This window comes from Lagenorhynchus albirostris, chromosome 2, assembly GCF_949774975.1.
Source record: "Lagenorhynchus albirostris chromosome 2, mLagAlb1.1, whole genome shotgun sequence".
Classification (NCBI taxonomy): domain Eukaryota; kingdom Metazoa; phylum Chordata; class Mammalia; order Artiodactyla; family Delphinidae; genus Lagenorhynchus; species Lagenorhynchus albirostris.
The window spans coordinates 179,475,218-179,496,785 of record NC_083096.1 but is presented as its reverse complement, the minus strand read 5'-3'; the positions used below and the strand labels follow the sequence as shown (position 1 = coordinate 179,496,785).

The 21,568-nt window shown below is 51.7% G+C and overlaps 2 protein-coding genes across 2 annotated transcripts in view; one reads left to right on the top strand and one right to left on the bottom strand.

Moving 5' to 3' along the window:
* CA6 (carbonic anhydrase 6) overlaps positions 1-1,050 on the top strand; it is a 45,496-nt gene extending 44,446 nt beyond the window's left edge. Inside the window, exon 9 of the mRNA XM_060142829.1 lies at positions 768-1,050. Coding sequence (XP_059998812.1) covers positions 768-769 — 2 coding nt within the window. The 3' untranslated portion in view covers positions 770-1,050. The remainder of the gene's footprint in view (positions 1-767) is intronic.
* On the bottom strand, positions 824-20,691 carry SLC2A7 (solute carrier family 2 member 7; the record flags this gene model as incomplete). The annotated part of the gene is given in 17 exon segments (XM_060141989.1): positions 824-898; positions 1,365-1,556; positions 2,237-2,310; positions 2,313-2,359; positions 4,135-4,164; positions 4,166-4,200; positions 8,175-8,255; positions 10,538-10,587; positions 10,590-10,647; positions 11,288-11,385; positions 11,388-11,474; positions 11,954-12,076; positions 13,584-13,736; positions 14,542-14,632; positions 14,635-14,671; positions 17,033-17,193; positions 20,602-20,691. Coding segments are annotated over 17 exon segments (1,482 nt in total), but the record flags the coding sequence as incomplete, so codon positions are not given.
* Between the last annotated feature and the right edge of the window lie 877 nt (positions 20,692-21,568).

The following is a 21,568-nucleotide window of genomic DNA, read 5'->3' as shown; positions in this document are numbered from 1 at the left end:
TTATTGTTTTGCTCTTGCACCACCAACTGGGTCCAGCACCATGAGACCTGGGCTTCCACTTCAGGACAGGCTTATCTGTGGCTCATGGGAAAGGCTGGTGGAGAAGACCTCTAGATGGGGTATGTGATCTAGGAGGGAGGAATCATCATGCTGGGGGAGAATCCTGGTGAGCTCCTGGAATTCCTGTATGAAACACGCAGGCTGGATGAGCCACAGGACCTGCTGGGCCCACATCTTGAACCTCCTGAAGATTCAGTCACTGCCACAGGGCATTGGACACATTCTTGTAAAGAGAACGAGGCCTGCGGGGGGTTGCGTTCTGGGATGAGTGTGCTGGGGGGCTCGGCTAACAGATAGGTTATAATAGTAATCATAAAAATAACCCCTGACATTTGTAAAATGCTTCTTAACTTACCAAGCGTTTCCACCTGGTTTATATGAGGCAAGAATGATGAGCCTTAACTCAGGGATGCAGAAACTGAAGCTAAACAAGATTAACTTACTTGACAAAGGACCAGAATAGGCAAAAATGTTGGGGCCCCAAAAAAGATCTTAAGATGGTTTTAAACGATTTCTGTAAATTTTTTGACATGCCTCTGTTCAAAAGTTGCAATCTGATTCCACCCACCCTCAGTGTGGGCTGGAATTAGTGACTAGTTTCTAAAGAACAGAATGTGGCAGAACTGATGCTATCTATGTGATGTTCAAAGCAAGGGGTGTGAGTGTGTGTACCATTTTGTTTCTCTCTCTCCTTCCCCCACACGCAGGAATCCAGCTACCAAGGTATGAGGAAGCCCAGATCACGCGTCAGTTTCAGCCAGCATCAACCATCAGAAATGCGAGTGAACAACTCCTGCAATTTGTACACGCTGACCAGGATTAACCCTGCAACCTGCAGCTACAGAGAGAGAGGAAGCCACCCCAGGAAGGCGATGGGATCCAGAGCCTTGGTTTCTAGTTCTTCGATTCTCTGACACTTTGATCAGGATTCAGCCTCCATATCAAATGCTGAACTTGAAAATTTTTACTTTAAAAAGGTGTGTGCATCCACCATTTGAGTTTTGATGCTGATGTAGAATTGGAGAATCTATTCTTGCCAATCAATACTCACGTTACCTGCCCGTCCTCCTAGGTCATTCCTCCCAGGGTTAGCGTTGGAAGCTAACTGCTTCTTAACTAAATCAGGGACCCAACTGGAAGACCAAAGTCTTCCATTTGCCACTGGGGGCACGGAAATCTCACAGCAGTCACCCTCCCTCGAGGCCTGGGGCAGGGAGACCCTTCCTCAGAGAAGGAAGCCTTAAATGTGCCACCTGGGGGATGTGTGGAGCCACTAAAAGGAAGTCTCCCTGGCAGGCAGAGACCGGTATGTGAGGCCCAGCATCTGTGATTTCTTCTTTCTTCTCCAGAAACTCCACTCTGTTTCTCTGGGCAAAAATCCGCTTTATCTCCACACATGTTCGGCCCTTGGTCTCAGGAATGACCACGTAGATGTAAACAGCAGTGAGGAGGCAGATTCCGGCAAAGATAATGAAGCTGTAGGCACCACTGACCTCCTAGGCCAAGAGACAAGAAAACAGGAGGGGACGGAGGAAGAAAGGAATGCCGGGGACAGCTCTGGGTGAGGGCTCTGTGAGTCACACAGGAGTTTCTCAGTGGCCAGTTCTACTTTACACCCAGAGGAGTGGAAGAGCTGGACAACTGGGTCCTGCCCTCACATCAGAAAGGACTCGGGGATGTTAAAAACAAAAAACAAAAAACAAAAAACCTGACTTTCTATACTGGGGAAAAAAAAAAAAAAAAAAGGACTCGGCCTTTTAACAACAGGGACAGAATGTCCTCTAGACTTGACTGCACACCTTCAGAAACAGAGGGAGGAGGTGGACGTGGGGGAATCGTTCCCTCACCCTGGCTCTAGCTTGCTTTGCACTTGGCCGACCAGAGCCCCTGCATAATGAACGCGTCACCGCCTGAGTGTGGGACCTGCCTTCAGTGGTGGGAAACTGGCGTACTTACAGTTTGGCTGAAGTGGCGCCCTGTGTGTTTTATGGACCTTGGAGAGTCGCCCCCCCTTGTCGAATTCGCAGATGTTCTTAGCAGACGAGGCACCCCTGCCTTTTTCCCGGAGCCCCTTCTGCCTGGGGCGGGGCGGGGGAGGCAGGTGGAGCAGGAATTGGGGGCAAGGGGCCGCACCCCCCCCCGCGCACCGTGCTCCCCACCGCATGTCCCCACTCACCTGGATGGACGGGAACACGAAGCCCACGATGACGCTGGTGAGCCCGATCATGGCCCCGTCCACTGCGAAGGCGGCCGCGAGGGCTGCAGGAAGATCTCGGTCCTCACCACGGAGGGCACGGGAGCTGGGGGCAGAGAGCGCAGGACCAGGGGAGCGGAGAGGGGCGCGGAGGGCCCTTTAGGGGCACAGTCTGTTCCGGAAGGCCGAGGGAGGAAGTTCACATCTCTCCTCCTGGGTGCGCCCATAGCTGAGCTTCGAGCTGAGCCTCTGAGGGCCTCAAGGTCACACCAAGGCCGCTCTACCCCGTGGTGGTGTCATTTTGAAATTCGCAGACAAGGGGAGGGGGAGCAGAGCTGAATGAGCGCTTGGGCCTGGGACGTGCTGCCCCCTGTGGTAGATCTGGGGAATGGCAGGCACCTTGCCTGGGGGCAGTTTCTCAACCTTTTTTCATTCAGGAGTCTTGTCTAAAATGTCTAAGGCCATTTTTCCCCCTTAATCACCATCCCTCATGAAATTATAATACAACAGATATACTTTATATCCTTTTATATACAGTAGGTCTATCTATGACTTTATATATTCTTTATATATTAACATATTACCTATATTCTTTATTACAAAAATAAGATTCTGTCTCTCTCCTCTGGAGAGGAATTCAGAGCCCCGGAATGAGCTGCCCTTGGGACGTCAAATGGGAAACTCCTACAACTGGCGAGGAGGGGGCCCCTTCCTCAGGGCTTTGTGCCCTAAAGGGGTAGCAGTGAGGGAAGTTATCCACGCTGCCCTCCCTGGCCTCCTGCCTCCTGCCCCCTGGGGCCGGGCAGCCAAGCAGCCCTTTAGGAGGTAGCTCACATGTCAAATCAGTCCACCATCTGATCCCACATCTGCCGGCACAGCTGATTACTCCTGGTCTTCCAGGAGGAGCCCGAGGCCCAGAGAAGCACAGTGGCTTGCTTTGGGAAACGCACAGGCAGTAAGGGGTGGAATGGCCCAGAACCCAGGTCTCCTGACACAAACACCAGCACTGCTCCCACCAGGCCCTCCTGCCTCCATATTGGGGGTGTGCCGGGAAGGCTTCCGGTCGAAAATCCCACTTAAATATCCTTCAACACGACCGTGTCGGTCTGATTCACAGCTGCATCCCCAGTGCCTGGCACAGCAGGTGTTCCATCCGCGTGTGTTCAATGGATCAATACCTTTATTTTGGCTTATGGACAGCTCTTTCAAAACCAAGATTCTGCAGGGAATATTCTAGTCTTAGGAGTCCGAGGGGTCTTTCCGCAAGCAGTGGGAACTGCGTTAGATTCTCAGGAGGACACACAGGGGAGGGGAAGCCTGGAGTCTGGAGGCTGCCCCCAAGGAAGGTGGAAGTGAAGGCCCAAGGCTGCCAGCACATGGACACAGGGATAAAGCAACACAGGACTGTAGCTGGAGGCCAGGGGACCAAAGACAACTGAGCCCCGGGTGGTCTGTGGGCTTGGAGGCTAACGTGAGCATGTAGGGGGTTTGGATGTAAACTGAGGGGCCCCCAGTGGGGTCTGGCTGGCAAGAGCTCCCTCTTTGCAGAGGCTCATCCCCTTCTTGGGCACTGGAACTGAAGCTGGGCAACTCTGGGAGCCACAGGAGATTGGGGGGCCCCAGCCTGGCCGTGGCACTGGTTGGAACTTAGTAAATGTTTGTTGAATGAATGAATGAATGAATGTGAGCTGGAATGGCCTTTCAAGAAAAAGGTAAACTGAACTGAGAATTCCAGTGTGGGTGGGGCTTGTGTAGGAACAGGGGAAAAGGTGGAGAGAACATCATGAGAGTTACCAGTCAAGGGCATCCATTCATTCAACAAATACTGGGCACCTCCTGTGTGCTGGGCCCTGGAAGGAGGTGGGGCATGCAGGTACTCCCTGGGCCCGATGGAATGTCCTGTGATGTAGGATGATGCCAAGGTAAGACAGCTCAGGGACCGTGCTCTGTGGGGAGAGGCAGGGCTGTCCGTGCCTGAGAGGCCCAGGCCTGGGACCTCTAAGAGCCTGAGGCCAAGAGCCCCACATGCGGACAAGCCCACATGCGGGCCTCACCTTCCTGCCACAGGAAGGAGCCACACCTGGATTTCTGAGCACCTGCGTGGGCCTCCAGGGCTCTGAGGGCAAGAGAGGGAAGATGAGACCAGGAGTGAACCTAGCATTCTAGTCAACGGGGGCCTCCGGGAGCTGTACCTGATTGAGAGAAACGTAACAGGAGGAATGCCGACCACTTATTTATTTTCTGCCCTTCACAGATGCTAACCCACTGAATCTTCTTGACACCCCTCTGAGGGAGGGTAATGTTGTTTCAATCCTACAAATGTGGAATCAGAGCACAGAGAGCCTGAACACAAAGAGGACACTGGGTCCCTCAGGGGTCAAGCAATGGCCCAAGTCAAATGATCAGCAGCAGATGGAGCTGGGACCCGGATTCTGCACTCTCTGCTAGAATCCTTCTAGAAGGCATCAGATCAGGAGAGCTGGCGGACCCCTATCTCTGCTCCCCACTACCAGGGCAACAGATGACACATACTCAGGGTGAACAGACCTCAACCAAACTAAGTATGCAGGTAACGATTTCACTACAGTTATGAAAAACGCTGCGAAGGTGGGGTTCGTGCAGGGCTAGCGGTGGAGGTGAACCAAGAACGACTCCTTCAATGAAGTTGTCTCCAAGGGGCAAGGTGAGAGATGAGCTGGGGGAGGGGCAGCCTCCTAGAATGGATGACTTGGGGATGAAGAGCCAGCCCGGCCACTGAGCAGAGGCGTGACAAGCTCTGATTCACGCAGGCAGGCAGGGTGGGGTCCATTTCAATATTTGAAGCAAGAGAGGAGTTGGCTGCAGCTGGAAGGGATATCCTGGGTCTGGTGCCACCTGGGCAGCTGCTGGTTACGTTTTCAGGCAGAGCCAACAGGACTGGCCAATGGGTTGGAAGGAGGGAGTGAGAGAAAAAAAGTTGCCGGGGATGCCACCAAGGTCTCCAAAAGGCAACTGGCAACTATCTCTATAGATAATGTCCAGTTCTATTTACTTCTTTTCACCTAAGTCCCTAAATGTTCTAAGAACTTAGATTATTTTCAAATGAGAAAATAAGGTCTTTAAAAAGGAAACTTTGATTAAACCAAAACAGGACTGTAACTAGCTTTTTTAAAAAAATCACTTCCTTTTTTTTTGGTAAAGATTTATTTATTATTTATCTATTTATTTATTTTTGACTCCGTCGGGTGTTAGTTGTAGCACACGGGATATTCGTTGTGGTGCACGAACTTCCCTCTATCTGTGGCATGCGGGTTCCGGAGCGTGTGGGCTCTGTAGTTTGCGGCACGCTGGCTCTAGTCGAGGTGTGCGGGCTTAGTAGCCCCACAGCATGTGGGATCTTAGTTCCCTGACCAGGGATCGAACCTGCATCCCCTGAATTGTAAGGCAGATTCTTTACCACTGGACCACCAGGGAAGTCCCTGTAACTAGCATTTTCCTCGATAGCTGCATCATCACCCTTCACCTTGCCTGTTCCTCCACAGGCTCCCCTGCCCTGCTGTTCCCTGAACACAGCCAGCTTCGTCCCCCTGAAGGTCCTTGCGCTCACCCAGGAATTAAAAAGGAAGTCATGATGGAAAGGACAGCTTGGCAAAAAAGGCAAAGAATGAAGACATTGTCTCTGAATTACAAGAATAATCTCTTCGCACATTCTCATCCTCACATACGGTTGCGTTTTCAACTACAGACGGTCCCCTGACTTAAGAAGGTCCAAAATTTTCAACTTTACCATGGTGGGAAAGTGATACACAGTCACTAGAAACTATACTTCAGGGACTTTCCTGGTGGCGCAGTCGTTAAGAATCTGCCTGCTAACGTAGGGGATGCAGGTTTGATCCCTGATCCAGGAAAATCCCACATGCCACGAATGGCCACAACTACTGAGCCTGTGCGCCTAGAGCCCGTACCTGAGTGTAGCAATGAAGACCCAATGCAGCCAAAAACAAATAAATTTATTAAAAATAAAGAAACTGTACTTTGAATTTTGATCTTTTCCCTGGGCTATCAATAGGCAGTACGATCCTCTCTTGTGATGCCAGGCAGCTCCCCGTCAGCCACATGATCATGAAGGTCAGTGACAATCACGCTGTTTTTCACTTTCTGTACAGTATTCAATAATTTACATGAGACATTCAACACTTCATTATAAAATAGGCTTTGTGTTAAATGATTTTGCCCAACTGTACACGAATGCATGTTTTCTAACCACATTAAAGGTAGGCTGAGCTAAGTGATGATGTTTAGTAGGTTAGGTGTATTAAATGCTTTTTTTTTTTTTTTTTTTTTGCGGTACGCGGGCCTCTCACTGTGTGGCCTCTCCTGTTGCAGAGCACAGGCTCTGGACACGCAGGCTCAGTGGCCATGGCTCACGGGCCCAGCCGCTCTGCGGCATGTGGGATCTTCCCGGACCGGGGCACGAACCCGTGTCCCCTGCATTGGCAGGCGGACTCCCAACCACTGCACCACCAGGGAAGCCCTTAAATGCATTTTTGATTTACAATATTCCAACTTACGATGGGTTTATTGGGGATGTAACCCCATTGTAAGTCAAGGAAGATCTGTATATAGTTTATTTTTTTTTTAAACAGGAGAAAATCAAAGTTTAATAACACGAATATAAGGCAGAGACCCAGGAAAACTAACTCTCTATCTGTGTATAGTTTTTTTTTGTTTTTCTTTTTTGGGCCGTGCCATGCGACATGTGGGATCTTAGTTTCCTGACCAGGGATCGAACCTGGGCCTCCTGCAGTGGAAGCACAGAGTCCTAACCACTGGACCGCCAGGGAAGTCCCACCTGCGTATAGTTTTAATTGTAAAGGCACAGTTACTGCAAAAGCAACAACAGGGCAGAAACAGCTGAGGATATACAAAATGCTGTCTGCTTTCAGAATATTTCATACTATGGCCATCCTATGTATTTTCAACATTTTTGTATAACACGTATAACAAAAATATGCTAAGAAAATGACAAATCAGAGTGACGTATTTCTTGTTGGGCGGCCTTTTGTGTTTTAATCTCGCTCTGACACTGTTCCCAGTTACTCCATAGCCTCTCATTGCTTCTTTTCCTACTTCTTTCTGATCTGGGCTCCAAGATATTTTTAATGGTAGAGACCGACATGCTTGTTGACACGTGTTAGGATTTCAAGATGAGAGCTCTACCCCATTTTGTACTTGCGGTACACATCAATCAGACCAAGCTCACCTGCCAGCACCTCACCTTCCTTCTTCACGTCCCCCATCCTAACCTTCCGGTTGGCCTGTGAGTGGTGTACCTACTGCAGTTAAGGTATCTTTCTCTTCGTCTTCCCGCATACGAATGCGTTTGGTCCCTGGTCATCACTTATCCTCACGCTAGTGTAGAGTCTGCCGTCCACGCTGACCTCCGTCCTCAGTTTCTTCTGCTTGTTGAATGGAACGACGTCCGATCTTCCGTCTCTTTATTCTACTCTAGATCATTATTGGTGGACATCTTCTAGTGCAGTGTGCTTAAACATTTGCATATTGAAATATATGTTTTATGGAACTTCTCGTTTCTCCTTTACTTCATGGTTAGGACATTCGATTTAATAATTTATTTGCATGTACATGGGTAGGTAATTGAAGTCACCCACGAACTCTACTTCAGGACGGGGCGTTACATTGCACACGAAGGGGGAGTGGAGTTTGACACGCAGAGTTTGAGATCACTGGCCCTAGAGGTGTGGGTTCTGTTACAGGGACCTCCCACCCCCCTGTTCATCCTCCCCTGCGTGCCCCGCCCCCCGTCCCACCCCTCTGCGTGCCCCGCCCCCGCCCCCACCCCACTGCGTGCCCCGCCCTCAGCCCCACCCCTCTGCGTGCCCCCGCCCCGTCCCTTCCGGGTAGAAGAGCGAGGTCCGACCTGGAAGCTCAGCGCCGAGACGCGGATGCCGTAGCCGACCAGCAGGAGACGCCGCCTACCCAGCCGCTCGACAGCGCCTGCCTGGAGGAGAAGGACGGGCGGTGAGGAGCCTCGACGGCACCAGGCGGGGGGCGCCCGGAATTCTTGGGCCTGGGCCCCCACTACCTCCTCAGCCCCTCCTTAAGTGCCCGCTCGCCCCTGCTGCCTGCTCCGTGGAACTTAGGCCCTTATCCCGACGGGAACTTGACGTTCGTGCCGCAGACTCTGCACCACTACTCCTCCCTGTCTCAGGCATCTACAGACCCCGGGCCTAGGCTCCTTGACCACCTCTCCCCCGCCACCCCCCCGCACTGTAATAACTATGTTTTCTAGTTTCTGCGTCTGATGCTTTGACATCTGGGGGCCTTCCTGACGCTGGAGGGACTGTCCCCCACACACCGTTAGCCGGTTTCTAGAGATAGCAGACCGCTCAGCTGTGCGTGCGCCTTTCACATGGAACCCGCCCGGAGCCGCCCCCACCCCACCCCCTGCTCCATCAGGCTCTCACCTGCCCCCGCCGCCCCCAGCCAGCGTCCCTCTGCCTTATCGCCAGGGCAGGTACCAGACAACCAGGAACAGCCCGGCATCGGTGCTCGGGAACCGCCTGAAATCTTTCAAACTAGGCAGTCCTAAACCTGCTTACCCTGCCTTGCCTGTTCCTTCCCACGGAAACCATAAGAAAGGCTCTTGCCCACGTACTGCTGTCCGCCCCCCCCCGCCAGATGCTTCTCCATGTGGCCTTGTGTGCACCTCTCTCCCTTGGGAACCGTGAGCAACGCTGTCTTTTCAGTGGCAATCATCTCACACCCCCGAGATAATAATACCTACATTTTCACATAACCCCCTCCCATTACCTGCTGCTTCAATTCACGTCGAGGCCGCCCAGAATCTGGCCTCACTTCATGAGGGTCCCTCTCACCCCCAGGTACTTTCTTTTCCACTGCCAGGACACACACCTCCTGATCAGCCGGTACCTTCTCGAATATTCCAAGCTTGGACAATGCTTCGTCCGACCAGCATGCCTGCCTTCCTTCTTGTTCTAATGCCCTTTTCATTCTACTCCATCCTCACCTGCAGTACCCACAGCAGTACCACCAGCAAGGCATCACCGTCACCCCACGCCAGGCCCTGTACGGTCACTTTACACGTCCCCTCCGTCCTCCCAACAACCCTACAGACGGGGATTATCACTGCCATTCAGTGAGGGCCCAACAGGAGCAAAACGGCAATCCCAGGATTGTATAAACGAGGTAGAGGTAAGACCAATGTCTCCTTCTGTGCTTAGTACCCAGACACCGCTCCTCAGGGAGAGAGAGGGAGGCGCCCCTGTCTTTCTGGCTTGGGTTTCTCCAGGTAGTATGATGGGGAAGAGGGTCCTAGTTATGACGATGTACCCTAGAGGAGGAGGGCTCTGAGGACAGAGGGTGGACCCTGCCCTAGAGGAAGGCAAGGGGCTACGGGAATCCACTGGAGGAAGGGGTGCACAGACTCCCGGGAGGGTGGAGAATTGGGCCTGGGGGCCTCCCAGCTCCTCCCATTTCCGGCTCTTTTCCTTCACTCGGCCCTCCCCACCATGCTGAATCCTCTGAAGTTTGATTGGGGCTTAAACTGGCTCTGGGGAAAATACAGATAAGTAATAAATAATTTTTTAAAACACTTTTAAACTCCAAGGTAACTCAAGAAACAGGAACCAAAATAACAGTGAGATAACTCGGAAAAGTTCTAGAGAAAGGACCATCATGGTCACTTGACCTTGTAAATGAGCACACCTCTGTCTATTCACATTTTTTTTTTTTTCCTGGTACGCGGGCCTCTCACTGTTGTGGCCTATCCCACTGCGGAGCACAGGCTCCGGACGCGCAGGCTCAGCGGCCATGGCTCACAGGCCCAGCCGCTCCGCGTGGGATCTTCCTGGACCGGGGCACGAACCCGTGTCCCCTGCATCGGCAGGCGGACTCTCAACCACTGCGCCACCAGGGAAGCCCCTGTCTATTCACTTTTTTAACACAGGCATAAGTGGTTCAGATTTTAAATATAAAACTCTGAAATAATAGTTTTATGCCAACAGTAACAACACGTGCATCAGTATACTGGGTATTTCAATCACCGTAACCATTGTACAAAGGAAGAAACTTGAATTTTAAGGTGTTTAAGTGGCCTGGTTAAGGTCACACAGTGGTAAGTATGGGCACGTCCGAAAGTCTGTGTCACTCCAGTCACCCCAGGAGCAGTGCCACCAGCAGTGGACCCTGGGGGGCTCTTCTCTGTCTGCGGGGCACCGACTCAGAGATGCCCAATGGGAGGGACGCTTGTGGGTGGCTCACCAAGATGCAGCTCATCCCCGTGTTCACCACACTGGCACCCACTGTTACGGGGAATGAGCCCCTCCATGCCGGCCGAGGGAGGCGTAGGTCATGTCCGCGTAGTAGCTGACCTAAAACAAAAGCACAAGGGCTGCGAGGAGAGACCTGAAGGCCCAAGCCGCTGACAACCTTCCTGACTCAGTCAGGACACACAGTCCTGAAAGCCTAGGGGACCCCTTGGACAGGAAGGAGGCAGTAGGTGGGAGAAAAGAGCCGTGACCTGAAGACTTGAGACCTGGGATGGAGGCTGGCTCTGCCGGAGCCCGGGTTATAGCTCTTCCCCTCTCGGGGCCTTGAGTTCTGCATCTGTAAAATGGGACCCCGAGAATTTTCCCTCTGTCGCTTTGTTAGTCTATGATCTCAGGCCCCACAGAATGACCCCTCGCCTCTCATTCCAGGCCTAGGCAGCCCCAGGCTCAAGCTTCTCTCCTGGCCCAGCCCCAAGGATGTGGGCAATGCAGCACTTCCGAAAGCCACCACGTGCCCTGGCTCCTGCCTGAGCTGTGTACCACTTGACGTCTCCCGCTGAGCAGCCGTGAGTCCCCGAGGGCCTGATGCCATCACTTCCTGACACTTTCCTTAAGCACCGTATGGGTTACGCATCCAGTCTCCGACGTTTCTGGAAGCAGCCTCCCAGCCCTGTTTTTGCAGATCTTCACCCTTCGCCTACACCATCAATAGATACAATTATAGCAAAAGAACTGCGCATACCGTGTTGACCCTGCAGAGCTGCTGGCCGGCCATGGGCAAGACGATGGAGACCAGCTGCCAGTGGACAGGCGGACACGTGAAGAGGCTGAGCACAGACAGTGGCCCTCGGCCCTCTCGGCCTGGTCCTCCACGCGCGTTTCTTCCACCTCGTCCTCCACATCTGCCCAGCCTCTCAGCTTCTGCAGAGCTGCGGGGAGCAGAGCGGTCCCCTCCTGTCGCTGACAGCAGCTGACCCAAGGCTTAGGGAAACACAGGGGCACAGCTCCCCAGGAGCTCGGCCCAGCCCTGGCCACAGGCTCCCCGTTTTCCCAGGGCAGGATGCTCATTGGACCCCAGCTAGGTCCCCAACACCGTGACCGTGTCCCCAGTCACAACCGCACCTCCACCTGGGCAAGCTTGCAGAAGTCAAGGCCCACCAGCCATGATGCCGGCTCTCACCATGTTCTCCGCTGGACCACACCTCAGAGTTGACCTGGACTCCCCAGTGCCAAGGGCACCTCTGTCCCGTCCCACTGGTGCCTGCGTTGTGGAGTGCATTTCCCCACCCTGCCCCCTGCCCGTTCTCTGCTTCGGGCACTAGGGAGGGATGTTTGGCAGGCACGGGGAGGCGGCTGGGAAGTGAACGTGGTGGGAGGGTCTTGACAGAGCAGCCTGTATCTCCAGTACCTTGTCGAACTTCTTCATCTCTTTTCTGAATCAGGGTGGACCTGGGGCTCTCGGGGAAGAATGGCAGAGAGGGGAGCCAAAACAGTGCGGGGACCCCCGTGAGTGCCAAGAGCACAGGCCAGCCTGGAAGGACCCAACACTGGGGAATCCCTGCCCTTCAGCTGACCTTCCGCAAGTCCTGACTCTGTCCTGACTCTCCTCTTACAAACTCACTCACCCACATTGTTCCACCCCTCCGTGAGAGCCAAGGACAGCAGGGACCTAGTCCTTGCCAAGATGTGGCTGCCCAGAACCCACCCACAGCAGGGTTCCACATTTTAAAATGGAGAAAATAATTACAATTTTCAGAAGATCTGCTGTTAACTCATTCTGCAGGAAGAGTATTGCTTTTCTTAGGAACAGCATATGATTTAAAAGTGTGAGCCTTGGAAAACGTGAACCCATGTCTTGTTTCCTAACTTTATGGCTGGAAATGGCATAATCTCTGCCTTGCTGGAGGCTGGGGTCGAGGAGGGTGCTGGAACCAGCACTGTGGCTGTGTGAGCTCCTTCTGGAAGGTCTGGGTTAAGGAGGCAGCACTGAGACTCATCTAAGCCTTACTAGCTATGATGGGAACTGGAAGAGGCATTTTACTTCTCTAAGCCTCAGTTTTCTCATCAGTAAAATAAAGATGATGATGATGATGATGGTGATAAAGTGCCCCCTGAAGAGTGGTGAGGGGTGACAGGCATCGCACACTAGGCATCACTACAAGGCAGCTGTTGGCAGCAACGGGCCCAGCCTGGCTTCCCCTTCAGCTGCGCTGGGGTAGTTTGGGAATCGTTAAAACTAATGACCTTTCACTGAGCACGACTGGGTCCTGAGTCTCTTCAAGGTACTCTGGGGAATGCAAAGTCATAAGTCCACCCATTAAGGAATTCCTGTGGAATTTAGGTAACTTGAAAATGTTTACGAGGAAAAAAAAATAAAGAAAGAAACCCCACTGTGTTCTTGTGGGCCTTTAATGCTGGCCTGCATTCCAGCCACACTCTCGGGGCCATTCTCTCGCCCACTCCCCCAGAGGGCCATTTCCCCCTTTCTCCTCTGTCCTAAAGCTTCCCTCCTGCTTCCCCAACCCTCCCTCTCAGGCAATGGCCTGGCCACCTTTCACTTGGAGAGTAGAGGCAACCATCCACCCACGTGACAGTGACCGTGGCGGTGTGCCTGCCCCTCCTGCATCATTGCCCTCGCTGCAGGACCCCTCGCACAGCGTCCCAGCTGAAAAAACAAAGCGAAACAAAAAACCCTTCTCTCCAGCCTGCTTCCCCTTCCAGCTACCCCCCAACTTCTCTCCTTCCTTTACAGCAAAACTCCCAAGAGTCGTGTGTGCCCCTTGTCTCCGATCTCCTCCCAGCCCCATGCACAATTTGTCCCCATCGCTCACCCAAACTGCTCTCGTCAAGGTCACCCGTCTCCAAACAAGCCACACATTGCCCAACCCAAAGGGCACCTCTTGGCCTCACCTCACTTGATCCGCCAGACACGTGGGCACAGCCGAGCCCCATGTGTCCAGACCCCGCCCCCTCGGCCCCCCCATAGCTCCCACGCTCCCTCTCACCACCACCCCCGGACCTTGGTGAGCCACAGGTACCTGTAGGGTTGCCCAGGATGGCTTGCAGGCCGAAGATCTGTGCTAGGAAGATTCCCACGATGACAAACACCTCCGTCATTGTTCCCAGAGCACCCCTAAGGTTCTTGGGAGCTAACTCTCCCAGCTACATGGGAAGGGCACTGTAGGAGGTGCCTGGATCTAGCAAAACAAAAACCAGGGGAGGAGAAAAGAAACAGTCCCAGCCTCCTGGGGCCCCCGAAACCTGAGATTTAATTAATCTCATAGTCCCTGAGTTTCTCTGTGGCGTCAGCACCGCTGACAGGCAGCCTGTACGCCCCCCACCTCCCCTCCACGGAGATGGAAATTGGCCACGTGGACTTAGTTCGCACTAAGAAGGAAACCTTTCCAGAATCCTCAGACTCCCAGGGGACACGGCAGGATGTCCTCTCCTTCCTAGCTGCGGAGCTGGGGCCACTTGTTACAGGCGAGGACTGTGTTCCTGGGATGTGGGACTGAAAGATAGGTCTTTTGCTTGGGATTATTTTCTGATTTTTCAGAAGCACGGGTTACTTGTATCACTTTTGTTTTTTTTAATAGAAGAAACCACCCTAGTTAAGAAACCTCGGTCCCCTGCCGACAGTCCCCAGATTCTGTGCTCTTTTGCTTGAAGCTTCTCACCCTCAGTGTGAACTAGACACCTTCCTTGGAAGATACCTTGTAAAGCCTTATCAGTTTGTACTTCAAGGTAAAAGTGTGTTTTTAAAGATCTTCCCCTGATAGAGTTTGTTAAATAAGGGGAAGGGGAGAGAGAACATGAGGTTTTCGAGAGTCTGGGGATGGAGACAAGAGGATGCCCCCAAAGGGAAAAGAGCCATTCAGAACCAGGAAGACCCTGCTGCCCCTGCTTCCTGCCTTGGCCAGTGTGTCTGACTCAGACCCTTCTCCCCACAGCTGACCCTGAGCATGGGCTTGGGGCTTCAGCCATCACTGTAGGTACCTGCACAGAATCCCAGTGCCACTCGAGAAAAGATGATCAGCTCGGAAGGTTTGGTCACGTTGCTGACTCCCTTCGGGATGGTGGGATGGCAGGGATGGCGAAGTCATTGTTGATCAGCAGTGTTCCCTTCCTGCAAGGACAGCAGAGCCCAGAGGGCATGGGGGCTGAGGCAGCAGAAGCTCTCCTGACACCAACTCCTATTCTCCAGGGCAGCCGTTACAGGAGTGCCGGGAACGTGCCTGAGAAAGGCTGATGGCGGGGAAGCGCGGAAAGCAAGGACCAGTGGGCAGAGGCCCCAGGAAGGGAGGTTTGGGGTCACAGGGGTGGCGGGAGGAGTGGGAGCATGCTAACCATTGGAGCTGACTGAAGACAGTGAGGAAGGAGGAAGGAATGGGCCTGCCTCTGCAAGGAGGAAGGAATGGGCCTGCCTCTGACAGGAGGGAGCTTCCTGTCACTGGTGGTATTCAAGCAGAGAGTAGGCCGGATGAAGACTGTCAAGAATGGTGAACAGGGGAACCCCACAACAGGTGGGAGACAGAGCTGGATTAGATGATCGCTAAGATTCCTCCCAAGGCTGAAAAACCATGAGTCTATGAAGTGGGGGGAGGGAGTGTCTGAAGGATAGAACACGCTGGATGCCCCTGCCTGTGTCCCAGGATCCATAGCTACATTCCAGACTGTGTTCTGTGCCCCATGCTGACTGGCATCGGTGGCTCCCTTGCCCCCCTCATTCCCATATGTGGCTTGGATTTTGCCAAAGGAGAAAACAGCAGTGGATCAGGAAGGAAGATGGTGCCCCAGCTATAGGGTGGCTGCTGGCTGCACCACCCTTGGTGATCTCTCCACACGCTGCCCACGTTCGAGGACCATCAGGGCCCTGAGCGACACAGGTGCATCATCTCTGAGGCCAGGAGTGGAGGAGGGGGATCTCTAAACAGAAACCCAGACACCCCTCCTGGGGGGATAGTCCTAAGAGTTCTACAAAAGTCCCCTTCTAGGCAACACTGAGGACTCATCAGGTACACAGACTGGTTTTCTCAGGCCACTTTTCTCTTCCTGGGGTGGCCATACCTCTGAGAGAACTGCCATCCAGGCCCAAACTCAGAGCAGAGGATCAGCCAGCCCAGAGGCTGCAGGTCAGGAGAGAACAAACAGCCCACACGAACCCCTTCCTGATGACCAGGAAGCCTTAGCTTAGCTCAGGGCTGGTCCCGACCCCACTAGGGCAAGGCCAGCTCCACCGCACCAGCTGGTCTCAGGGTCCTCATCTGCAAAATGAGGGCAATGACGAAACCATCTCTGAGTTCCCAAGTTCTGTAACTCTGGGTTCAGACAAGGAGGTGGGGGCCAAGCTGCTAGAACAGTCCAGGCACTCTTGGTATAGCTGAGAACAGCACAGTGTGAATTACAAAAAAGCCTGGATTATGGCATAATTGCAAAACAGTGAATGTTTCCTTCATTCAAGTATACAACGAATGGCAAATTAATTGTTAACCAAGTATCTATGAGAAGAGGTCCTATGAGTCCTGCTTTATACAGAATTAATTTTCAATTGCCAATATTTTCTTTGTTTTTTTGTTTGTTTTTGTTTGTTTGTTTGGCTGAGCCTTGCCATTTGTGGGATCTTAGTTCCCTGACCAGGGATTGAACCCCGGCTCTCGGCAATGAGAGCTCGGGGTCCTAACCACTGGACCACCAGGGAGTTCCCCAGGATTTTCTTTTATGCATGAAAACTGAACTGGTAGGGTTCTTTAAGAGCTAGTTTTCTTTAGAGGACTTCCCACTCCTCCCTACAAACTGCCGGCCATGGCACATCAAGTCCAAGTGTAACTGCGGATTCCCAAGAGTGAGATCTGGCCATACGGGATTCCGTGCGGCCTCGCCCTGAGAACTTGGCTCACTCCCTTCCTTCCCGGGAACCTTGATCTGGACATCCCTCCTTATCTGCAGAGCCACCTCTTGGCAGCAACTGGGCTTACGTGTAAAGATTAGTGAGTCTGTGTGAACCAAGCAAAGTACAAGAACTATTCTTCATTCTCAAACAAGACACAAGTCAAGGGCACATGGACTGACTCGGTCTGAACCCCAAAGCTCAGAACAACACGGATGAGGCTGCACGGGGAGAGGCTGCAGCTGTTACAACTTGGAGCCATGGGTCACCTGACCTCGAATCAAACCCAGTCAACAAGCATTTATTGAACACCTGCTAGAAGTGCTGAGTATGGTCAAGACTTTGCTCTCAAAGGCTGATCCATCTCCACGGGGTGGACAACAGAGGGGCTGCTGTTCCCATGCAGCTGACAAGGGGAAGAAATCCCAAGGAATTCAAGGACTTGCTTTAGGGTCAGGATGTCTATGGCAAAGTGGGGGCTGGACTTCAGGCCTCCTGCTTTTCAAGGTCGCACAACTCCCCACCACGTGCACAAGTGCCAAGAGACAACATGCTTTACTAATATGAATTTTGAGTGACAGCAGCACCCTTCTTCTTTACTTGCCACATCTGTCAACCAGCAGGCCAATAAGCAGGGACCCCACCAAGACGCCCAGAGGAGACATGGACATGGTGCAAGACCACAGCAGCAGCATGACTTTCTTGTCCATGAAGGTTCCGTGTCGCTCAAAGTAGGTTTCATTATAAAAGGACTTCAAGACCTGGAAGACATTGCCCCATCCATAGACAATCAGGCAACTCATGAGAGACCAAGAAGTAATGTTCTCAGTTGCCCCTGGTCATTGTCCTGAAGGATGTGTCTATCAATACGCTCAGGACACAATTGATTCTCTGTTGTTACCTGGAGATAAAAAAAAAAAAAAAAGCCTACAGTATGATGGGGTGAGATGAGGAACCAGGCTGCTCAAAATGTTAAAAATTCACTGTTGGGAATTCCCTGATGGTCCAGCAGTTAGGACTCCAAGTTTCTACGCCAGGGGGTGCAGGTTTGATCCCTGGTTGGGGAACTAAGAACCCACATGCCGAGTGACATGGCAACAAAAAAAAAAATTCACTTTGCAGAACCTTGCTGTGCAAGAGGCAACATAAGAAATATTGTTACTTCAAGACAGTATGGTCCTGGCACAAAAACAGAAACACAGATCAGTGGAACAGGATGGAAAGCGCAGAGATAATCCCACGCACATATGGTCACCTTATTTTTGATAAAGGAGGCAAGAATTTACAATGGAGAAAAGACAGCCTCTTCAATAAGTGGTGCTGGGAAAACTGGACAGCTACATGTAAAAGAATGAAATTAGAACACTCCCTAACACCATACACAAAAATAAACTCAAAATGGATTAAAGACCTAAATGTAAGGTCAGACACTATACAACTTTTAGAGGAAAACATAGGCAGAACACCCCATGACATAAATCACAGCAAGATTCTTTTTGACTCACCTCCTAGAGAAATGGAAATAAAAACAAAAAAAAAACAAGTGGGAGCTAATGAAACTTAAAAGCTTTTGCACAGCAAAGGAAACCATAAACAAGATGAAAAGACAACCCTCAGAGTGGGAGAAAATATTTGCAAACAAAGCAACTGACAAAGGATTAATCTCCAAAATATACAAGCCCCTCTTGCAGCTCAATATCAAAAAAACAAACAACCCAATCCAAAAATGGGCAGAAGACCTAAATAGACATTTCACCAAAGAAAATATACAGATTGCCAGGAAACCCATGAAAGGATGCTCAACATCACTAATCATGAGAGAAATGCAAATCAAAACTACAATGAGGTATCACCTCACACCGGTCATAATGGCCAGCATCAAAAAGTCTACAAACAATAAATGCTGGAGAGGGTGTGGAGAAAAGGGAACCCTCTTACACTGTTGGTGGGAATGTAAATTGATACAGCCACTATGGAGAACAGTATGGAGGTTCCTTAAAAAAACTAAAAACAGAACAACCATATGACCCAGCAATCCCACTACTGGGCATATATCCTGAGAAAACCATAATTCAGAAAGAGTCATGTACCACAATGTTCATTGCAGCTCTATTTACAATAGCCAGGACATGGAATCAACCTAAATGTCCATCGACAGATGAATGGATACAGAAGATATGGCACATATATACACTGGAATATTACTCAGCTATAAAAACAAAACAAAACAAAATTGAGTTATTTGTAGTGAGGTGGTTGGACCTAGAGTCTGTCATACAGAGTGAAGTAAGTCAGAAAGAGAAAAACAAATACCGTATGCTAACACATATATATAGAATCTAAAAAAAAAAGTTCTGAAGAACCTTGGGGCAGGACAGGAATAAAGACGCAGATGTAGAGAATGGACTTGAGGACACGGGGAGGGGGAAGGGTAAGCTGGGACAAAGTGAGAGAGTGGCACTGACATATATACACTACCAAGTGTAAAACAGATAGCTAGTGGGAAGCAGCCGCATAGCACAGGGAGATCAGCTCGGTGCTTTGTGTCCACCTAGAGGGGTGGGATAGGGAGGGTGGGAGGGAGACGCAAGAGGGAGGAGATATGGGGATATACGTATATGTATAGCTGATTCACTTTGTTATACAGCAGAAACTAACACACCATTGTAAAGCAATTTTACTCCAATAAAGATGCTAAAAAAACAAAAAAGAAATATTGTTGCTAATTGTATGACTTTGGGCAAGTTCTACCTCTGTAAGTCTTAGTTTCCTCCTTAGTTATAGAAATAATATATATCCAATAGAGAATTTAAGAGCTTCACTGTGATATAGTGATGGTACATTGCTTGACTGAGAAAAAAATGTTCCTTCAATGGTGATAATGATAAGTATATTAATATAAGCCATGAGCAACTACTGCAGTACCTCCTATAAAGCAGAATTAAGTGTAGCTATAAAGTAATGAGTGATTTTTTTTTTTTTTTTTTTTTTTGCGGTACTCGGGCCTCTCACTGTTGTGGCCACTCCCGTTGCTGACCACAGGCTCCGGACGCGCAGGCTCAGCGGCCATGGCTTACGGGCCCAGCCGCTCTGCGGCATGTGGGATCTTCCCAGACCGGGGCACGAACCCGTGTCCCCTGCATCGGCAGGCGGACTCTCAACCACTGCGCCACCAGGGAAGCCCAATGACAGTGATTTTTAAAAGTAGAGCAGGACTCATACACCCAAATGCATGGGAACAGACACTGGGTCCTGTCCTTGCCCTTTCAGGGACCTTCTTCCTGTAACTATTCCCTGTCTGTCCTGCATCACTGGTTCCTTTATTTTTTTGGCCACGCGGCATGGCTTGTGGGATTGAAGCTTGTGGACCCAGGTTCAATCCCTGACTTGGGCCCTTCACAGTGAAAGCACCAAGTCCTAACCACTGGACCACCAGAGAATTCCCAATACACCTTTCTTTATTGCATCCTTCTCATCACAATACAAACATGACTCTTGCCCTATAAAACCCTAACACAACCCCCCTTCTCCCTTCACTAAGCTTCATTTTTTGTTCCCCTGTACAGCAAAACTCCTTAAAAAGCTGTCTCTCCTCCACTCTGCCCATTCTCCCCGAACCCACTCTAGTCAAGCTTTTGTCTCAACTCAGTTGCTCTTGTCAAGGTCACGCATGCCCTCCATGAGGTCAAAGCCAGTGGTCAACTCTCACGCTTCATCTTTACTCGTCATCAGGGCCTGTCCCTCCCTCCTGACTCACATGCTTTACTAGGTCTTTGGGAGACTCTTTTTCCTTTGCTTCCCCTCACCCCAATCCTAACCCCTAAGGGTTTAGTCCTTGACTCCATCCTCTTTGTCATCTGCAAGTGGTCTTCCCAGGGGAAAGGCAGTGAGACTAAGGCCCAAAGCGACTGGGCAGGGAATCCAAGCCCATCTCCTCCCACCCGCTTCCCAATGTGCCTGGATGACATTGTGGGGCGGCGTGGGGGGGGTGGGGGGGGAGGGGAATAGCCCACAGCTCTAGTCATTCTCTGGTCTGCAGAGGCCGCCTCCCAGGACTACTAGAGGAAGGCAGTTGCTTCCGGAAGAAAGCTGGTGGCTTCCAGAAGAAAGATGGCGGCCTCCACAGAGCAAAATGGCCACCTTCTCCTGCCCACCTCTTGCCCACCCACCTTGTGTGGTGTGTTAACCACAGTGATGTTGCAGCTGTATTGGAAGGCCTCGCCAAAGGCTGTGCTCGGCGTGGCCAGCACCAGCGTGGATTAGAGGCGCTGCGGGAGAGGGGGTTTACGGTCAGGGACTGGGAGGTTAGTCCTGGGACTTCCGGAAGTGGGGCCGAGACTGGGCTGGAAGTGGGGGTGGAGGACCCCAGGCCATGTCCAGGGGAGTGGGGGAGGTGCTGGAGGTTGGGGGGAGTGGATGGCATCATTTCCTGTTCCTTGAATGAATCCCCCTCCTTAAAGATACAGCTATGCGTCTCCTCTGGGCCTGGCCCTGGATGAAGTAGGGGAAGCTTCAGGAAAAAGGTCCAGCGTACTGTGCCCTTGAGGAGCTTATATTCTAGTGAGGGGAGGCCAAGGAAACAAAACAAAAACACAGACAAGTACGAGACCTCCAAATAACGATAATGCTGTGAGGACAATAAAACAGGTAACGGGGTAGAAGCCAATGGGGGACAGAGAAGGGGGCTCTCTGAACGGGTGCCTTTAAGCTGAAACCTGAAAGGGTGAGGTGGGCCTGTGAGCTGCTGCGGGAGGAGTTTTCAGACAGAGGAAGCAGCAAACAGAGGCATGGCTTGCCTTTCACTCCTGGACAGGCCCTGGGGAAAACCAAGGCAATCACGTTTCCATGGCTACCGCAGCACCCAAGGTAGTTCCTGGGAACTGGCCCCCCAGGGCCAAAGTCTGAGGAGGGGCCAGCAGAACTGGGGCAGGGTCTGTGGCTGCCTGAGTCGGTGCCACCCAGGGCTCCAAGAAGCCAGCTGGCGTAGAGCCGTGGCCCCAGACCATCCCCGCCCCCCTCTGCTTGCCTGTTACCTGTACCTCTGACACCCCCCCCCCCCCACTATCTGCCTGACTGCCGACAGCCCTCAGCCCTGTGCAGCCAGCAAACCAGCCAGGCAGACAAAAGCAGGATTTG